The sequence below is a fragment of the Buceros rhinoceros genome, unplaced genomic scaffold (genome assembly GCF_000710305.1).
Source record: "Buceros rhinoceros silvestris isolate BGI_N320 unplaced genomic scaffold, ASM71030v1 scaffold6347, whole genome shotgun sequence".
Lineage (NCBI taxonomy): Eukaryota > Metazoa > Chordata > Aves > Bucerotiformes > Bucerotidae > Buceros > Buceros rhinoceros.
In genome coordinates, this window is record NW_010424024.1 from 17412 (window position 1) to 25088 (window position 7677).

General features: G+C 37.8%; 1 protein-coding gene across 1 annotated transcript in view; it reads left to right on the forward strand.

Moving 5' to 3' along the window:
* The window catches only part of AGPAT5 (1-acylglycerol-3-phosphate O-acyltransferase 5), a 39372-nt gene that overhangs the window by 2052 nt on the left and 29643 nt on the right, over positions 1–7677 (forward strand). The window contains exon 3 of the mRNA XM_010140630.1: positions 3900–3989. Coding sequence (XP_010138932.1) covers positions 3900–3989 — 90 coding nt within the window. The remainder of the gene's footprint in view (positions 1–3899; positions 3990–7677) is intronic.

Consider the following 7677-nt stretch of genomic DNA (forward strand, 5'->3'; position numbering starts at 1 on the left):
TCAGTCTTGAATCATGTCACGTAAGATGCCCATCACTAGAACATGAACTGCCTCACCATTTTATTTCAGAGCACAAATTGAGGTTCCTACTGTCTGTTCAGTGTGTAAAGAGTTCAGATTGTCCCCCAAGATATTGGGAGATTGGCTGAAAATGTTTGTTGTTTCTGGATTAGGCTAGGGCATGAGTGGTTGCTATCTTTTCTTCTAAAATCACCACGTTTAGAAAATAATATGCTGAAGAGAAAATAAGAAAACTGTTCAAAATTTCTTTTTATTAGTGGGTTTGCTGACCCAGTCCCCTCAATAAATAAGGACTGTCACAACCTATCATACCTCACCAAGAGTATCGATTGGGAGAAAAAGGGCTTCTCCGTTGTCTAATGCTTTTCCCCATTAAATGGCTCTGTTTCTCCACATTTTTCTTCCGCTACAGTGACTGCATGGAAATATTTTGCTCTTTCTTGTAGTCATTTTATTGGTGATGATTTAAGTCTGCTTTAATTAAAATACAGACAGGATATATATTACCTCAGCTATCATTAGGTGTCCAGAAATTTTTTTTTTTCCAAAATTTTGGAAAATTATTATTGCTATCTGGAATATCCAGCACTAAGTTTCCTGAGTATATATTGACTGTTAGAAAATGTTTCGTGTGGAAATTAATCTGAATGTAGCCTACATTTGTAATCAAAACATATGTATTAAGTAAAATCTGTTCAGCTTTGGATTCCTCAAGAGATAAAACTTGTAAAAGATACAGTGGGGGATGATTATATGTGTGTGTGTATATATATATTTAATTCAGTGACAGAAATGAAAGGCAGCTTACCAACATTGGTGATGTGTGTGTGTTTAAATGACTGAGACGGGACGCAGCAGGACTGCAGCGCAAGCTAATAGGTATTTTTATTGTTTTTATCACACCAAACAGTGCAAAAACATAAAACACTTCCTGCCCTTCCTGTTGATGTTCTGTCAGTGATGTCACTTACACAGCACTAAAAGTTTCCAGAGTCACGTAATTACGCCATGCTCACGGAATTCATATTCCCTACCTCAGGTAAACATCCTGTTTGGGAATAAATGTGGTCTGGATGTCCAGGAGAGCGAAATTCAGGCACAAAGGAAGTATATTTGTAAACATAATCCATTGTTGACTGAGAGAGGGGCTTTTAAAGTACAGCGGAAAAAACCTAAAACTTTAAAAACAGTACTTCCAGAAATCTGTTTTGACAAGCATTCATATATTTGATCTCTTACTGAAAAGGAAATGCAATACAAATTGGGGAATTTGAGCTATATACAATTGCATAACTAGCATTCTTCTTTGGAGGCAGCTACCTAATAGCAAGAAAAGAAAAAAAAAAAAACCTGCTTAAATTAACCTGTTATGTTCCAGGTTTGATGTCTTAGGTAGAGCTACTCCTTTTCGTAAAACTGGCTTTATTATTTTTGGGTATATCTGAATTTTTTTTTCCCTATCTTTCTCCACCAAAATGCAACTAGCTCCTCTTAGCCTTACGCCAACTGATGAGGCTGGGATGTAATTTTGATAAATATTTTTGATATCCCAGAGTTTGCTTGACTTTTTAACCTAGGAAGTACATTGTTGTCTTTTCAGCATCAGCTTGTGCACCATTTTTTGGTTGTTACTGAAGTACAGCCAAATATTTAGCTAGAATGGCATCTTGCCTCTCTTTAGCTTTGTAATCCTGTATCGTAGGGGAGCTGACATGCGTATGTAGTTGGGTTGTACACAGTAAATGGTGATCTTACAATATGTAATTTGTCTACTCTTATGTGACTGTATGTGACCGTTATGTGACTGTATACTAGTATTTACTTGAGAAGTACAAAGCTATTTCTGAGCATTAAAAAGTCTGAGGTAGGGACACCAAACTTGTCCTTGGTGTTGTGGTGTCCCTAAGCAAACTGTACAATAGTAACTTGATTTTTGCAAGTTCACAAATTAAACAAGGAAAAAGATTTTCGGTATTTTCCCAGTTTACTGCAGGTGCTCAGTAATTTGATAAATACAGAGAAACTGTGATTCAAGCCTTCCCTCGTTTATCAAAGCTTGTCCTCGCTGAGCTCACACAGAATGATGACTTACCAATTGCATGGAAGTCTTGTATAGTAGATGCATTATTTCTCATACCCGACTGAGTTTGCCCTTCCTGAAAGTGGCTGTTGTGGTGAGTGTTACTCTGCGGAACAAAACTCCTACTTCCCTTTAATGGTGTCAGACCTTAAAAACAGTCTTCACATGTGGAGTGTATAGAGAACGTGGCTCTCTGTTTGCTGCACAACTGATGGAATATTCTTCTGTTCATGCCACTTTCTATCTGGGACTGGTAAACTGCTCGTGGGATGGTGCTCATAAGATGCTTCAGCCTGCTAAAGGCCAAGCTCGGTGGACCGCGCCTTTGTTGTGGTCCTCTGCCAGCCACAGCAGCACAGCTGAGTGCTGCAGCTGGCTACTTCACCTTGGAAGGGAACCACAGACAATAATGTTAAGACAGAATATTTAACATGGGGTTAATGTACCATTGGCGTTCTGTTTTCACTGCCGCTTTTGGAGAAGGACATAAAAGTCATGTCAAATACCACTAGTTAAGCAGCTGCATGACTGTCTCTCCAAGCCATGAAAAGAAAAGGCACTTTCCCTAACCGCCTCTTCTGCCTGCCTCCTCCTAAGCCTTCAAACTTTATTCCTGTCCGTGCTGTGCAAACAAAATAATAGCTCCCTACACACACACCACCACCCCTGAATCTACAAAGTACTCTATCTTCTGAGATAAGACACTTGAATGAGGTTTCAGCTGTTAGTAGTTTTAATCTTAAAGTCACCTTCCTGTTGTGTAAAGCCATAAATGGACAAAAATTACCTGACTAATCCTAATGCCAGCAGTCAGGAGTGAGCAGAAAACAGTACTGTCAAGTTAGGGAATCAATTAGAAAACCCATTAAGACAATGTACCTTCAAACCTAAATTCTGTTATTTGGAAGCTATATAATTTTAAATTTTTTTTTCGGAATTCATTGTATTAGTAGTGCATTTTGGTGCATGTTTGTTTACATCCTCTTGTAGCTACGCTCTAGATAAAGCAAGGTGACGGAGAGGGAAATGATGAGGCAAATTTTATTCCTTTATAACCCTCCTTCTTTGTGTGTACTTTTCCATAGTCCTTTTATTAAGTTTTTGTAATAAATCGTGTGGAACAAGTTATAAAATTAACTTTTTCCATGAAGTGGTCTAACTTTTTATAATGATTTTCAGTAAAAACACTTCCGTAAAACCCTTTGCCTTCTAAAGAAGTAGTGTTACTTAATCAACTATTGTCTCAGTATACAACTTCTTTATTAAAAGTTTTATTCTCTAATAAAGTGCATGGAAGCTTTTAAGACCTGTGCTAGTTACATTTGTGCTCAAATGTAAAGGTACGTTACTTGTAATTCCAGTGTTTGCACTGGTCACTATTTGGGCACACAAAACTGAAAACACTGACCTGTAAGTACTTGTTTAACTTCAGTTGTGTTATTTTTTCCCTTGATATACAAGTTAAGCTGCTTGTCAGTGTTGTTGGGAGTAGATAGATCTCTGGGGTCTATTCCAATGCCATCTTCCAGTTAATTATTTAACAACTTTAAAGAAGACACTTCATCTCGTGCTTTTTTTTTTCTTTTTAAGATCTGATCTTTAAACAGATTTTGTGAATTTAAGTACATGCAAATGTAAAATTAGCTTCAGGTGCTTTCATCCTAGGATAAAACATCTTGTGGGCAATTTGCAGCATGAGTCATAAAGGAGACGATATTGTCGGCTTGTTTGTTCTTCTATCAACTGTACTACATTAAACTACTTGAATATTTAATACTTTTTTTTTCCTCCCTTTTAGCATGGAGGAGTCTATGTGAAAAGAAGTGCCAAATTCAATGAAAAAGAAATGAGAGATAAGTTGCGGGCCCAGATGAAAGCTGAGACTCCGGTGAGATTATACCTTTCTTCTCATTTATTTGACTTTTTAATGGCAAGGGCTTATTGGGGAAATGAACCATGCCTGATACCTACAAACTCCAAGGCGTTAATCATAGATTTGTTTTCTTTCTGTATTTTTACAGAGTAGTACTTTCTGTGATTACAGTGATACATCTAATTAAACTTAGACTAGTCCTTTGAACGATACAAATTTCGTGATTCTGTCTGCAGAGGGCAGGAGGGATCTGGACTAGATCGTAGAACATGAGCTGTAGCACCTTCCTTGAGAAAACACTGTTAGTGTTCCCTTTGTTTCAAAAGACAATATTTTGACTACTGTATGCTTGTCAGAAACTGGTATTCTTGACCTCTGAAAGTCAAGAACTATTCTTAATTAGTCATCCCCATGATCAATCATTTTTAAGGGCAGTGACATCTTAAAACTAAGTAACTTTGTCTTCTGTGCCTGGAGGAGAAAATAAATCAAAACAACAACAAAAAAACCCTCCTGAACTCTTGATAATTTTCTATTTGAAGAATGATTGTTGGTGCCAAATGACTTTTTCTCATGACTCCCTGTATGGTTTGTGGCTCAGTGGTTAGAATCACTGTGCTTTGCTTCCATTGCTTGCTGTGCATTGAATTGTTTTCTGCCTTTTTGGCTAGACTTAAGAAAACCAAGTCAGCAAGCCTTGATATAGAACAGTTACACTTTCGTTTTATTTAAAATTATGGGATTAGGACGTGACACTCCAAATACTAAGTGGCAAACCTTTTATAAGGTGAGGTGTGGGTAAAAGAAGGGCATAGGCTGTTTTGACCTGCGTGGTAGTCTCTTTTTTTTTTTTTTTTTTTTTTTTTTGGAGATGATGTGTTTATGCTTGTGCATAAGGGCATAGTCTGTTTTGACCTGCGTGGTAGTCTTTTTTTTTTTTTTTTTTTTCCTTTTTGTGGAGATGATGTGTTTATGCTTGTGCATGTATCTGTGTTGAAAAAGTAAACTGGCCTAATGCTTACTGAGATGCTTAAGTGCGTAAAGCATCTCTGATAAGACAGTGTTCTGGAACTAAGTCATTTCTGGAACTAAGATTTAGCATGAAGAGTGGGTTTTTTGCGTTTTATTAAGTGGATCTTTTTCCAGTTTTTAGCATATAAGTTACAAAGGCTGGGAAATACATTACGACAACTGCTCTTCAGTGTCTAATCTAATGACGTCCACATGGAGAAGATGGTCATATTCAATAGTGGTAACTTGTGCCTGCATTCCCTGAGGGGGTCCTGGGATGTGAAAAGCTCATTGCATCAAGTGACTTTCTGTATGTCAGTGGCAGAGATTTTACTTCCTGTAAAACTTGCATTGTAATGGAATAAACAAAGACGAATTGCAGGATGTGTGAAATATATTTGTAGTCATCCCCCGAAGCAATTGCTCCCCCTGCAGCCTGCTGGTTAAGTTTGCTTTAGTTAGTCTGGATAAAATATCGTAGCAGGGTGTTTTCCTGCATAGGCCCATGGATTTCTTGCTAGCCAAAGAGGAAGCTTCTGGTTGAGTCCGGCTTTCTAGCTTCCCTCTGCACCCCCTAAAATGAGGAAGCTTGTTATAATAGCAAGAGTCTTGATTTGAACTCTGCATTAAATTAGCCTTCTTTTAGAAACAGGTTTTTTTAAATACAATCTTAGGAAGATGGGCCTAGAGGCTCGTCTATTTCTGCATGTCTTTAGAAACCTGCAAATTATGTTCAGTGTTGCTGCAGTGCTATAAATTGACTGTACAGGCTAGCGTGTGATTTTAGCCCAACTGGAATGTGAGGGGAAGTGTAAGCATGAAGCTTTTCTTCAAAGCTACATCTGCTGCGGGTTCTGCTTTCCATGGTGGATGTCTACATGTGATTAATAAATGAAATACATCCAAAGTTTTTTTTTCTGGAATCATCTTTGTTCTCCCTCCTCAGTTTTGTGTGGGTTGAAAGCTTATACCTAACCTGTCTAAGCTAATGCCAAATTAAGTTGGGACCACTTGGGTACTTACAGTTTTTGATGTAATTTGGCTATCTGGAAGTTCCATGGTGTTAGAAATGGACATAGAATCTGGATGTGTTTACCAAGCAGTTGTTGTCATTTTCCTTGTATTACCTAGGGTAGCGGTATGGAAAAGAAGTAAGTGAAACTGCTGCAAAAATCCATTCTGTTTTAAATCTCTTACAGTCAAACCATGTAGGGAGGGACACCTAAGTTTTACAAATCCAAAGTTGTCGAAACCGTATTTACTGACACAAATGTTTGCATCTGCTGCGTTAAAAGACACAGACCGTTGAGTTGTCATTTGAGGGAAGACTAAACTTTCTATAATCCACTTTATCTGAGAATTTAAATGTAAATGCTGTAAATGCCCTTTAACCTACGATTACTACTGGGAGAAGAATGTGATAACCTATGTCCTTACTGCATTATTTGTGAAGAAACTTTGCAGTTCTGCAACTTACTGTAGCATTCACAAGCAACCATATTGCTTTTAAAATGAAGACGTTTTAATCAGTAAGGCAAATGCACCCTGACCTCATCAGCTTCATGCAAAAATAGTTAGCTTACTACAGTGGAATTTTTATTAAAATTTATGCACTGGATGCTACAGCTTGGGGTGGGCTTTTCGTCAGTTTAGTGAGCAGCTGTTGTTGCCTAGAGATTCTGCGTATACGTGGTGGAGTTCTTTCTTTAATAGAGTGTTAGTAAAAAGCTTGCCTTTCAGCTGCTAAGGAAAGAATTATATGCCAATAGAGAGGAAATGGACAGGAATCTGTGTTAAGGGTCACGTTTTTATTTACAGTTTCTCTCCACATAGAGTTTAAACAAAAGAATCCAAATGATTAATGTTCATTCTGTTTGGAGCCATTCCTGTTCCCATTAAGAAACTGAAGACATGTAGGAAGGCAGAACCAGTATTCTGTTCTTATTCATGTAGCAAGACTCTTCACTGTTCTACTGTGGTCCTGGTCCTTTTTGGGGGTTTTTTTGTTAAAAAGTACTTAGGAAAAGTAAGTTGGAGATGGAACATGGACGCGAAAAATAAGGCTGCCTCTTAAATTCACAGCAGAACTGGATTAGTGATCTGGTATGCCTCATTTTGTGTAGGGACAGTGGACTACATGATGCTCCTTGCTCGCTTTGTCTTACAGTTGCTACCTATGTGCCTGCATTAAACAGCCCCTGTTCATGCCCTGCTGTTAGCAGTTGGTCTGCCCATCTTCCTGGGTGCAGCGCAGCATTATTAGACGCACACAAAACTGATGCTAGACTGAAATGCTGTTGCACCTGTGTTTTCTTAGTGGGGATCTTGAACTAACACATTTTCTTAATTGTTTCTGGAAATTACTTTGCTTCTCAAACTGTCATTGAAGTATACACTCAAATGGTTCATTATTGGGCCTTTTGTTGCCCAAACTCACTTGAAACGATGTGATTTTGTTTAGAATTCCATAGAATCTGTCTGTTAATAAATTGTAATCTTACGTCATCTTGTGAGAGCAGAGACTGTCACACAGTTTGAAGGACTTGAACTTTTGTGTTAATGTTGTTTTAATGTAGGCCATAACAAGATAAATGCATTTCTCAATACAACAATATATCCAGCTGAAACTTGATATACTCAGTCTGCTTTTTTTATGAAAAAAGTTAACTCTTCTGAACAGCAAACTATTCCT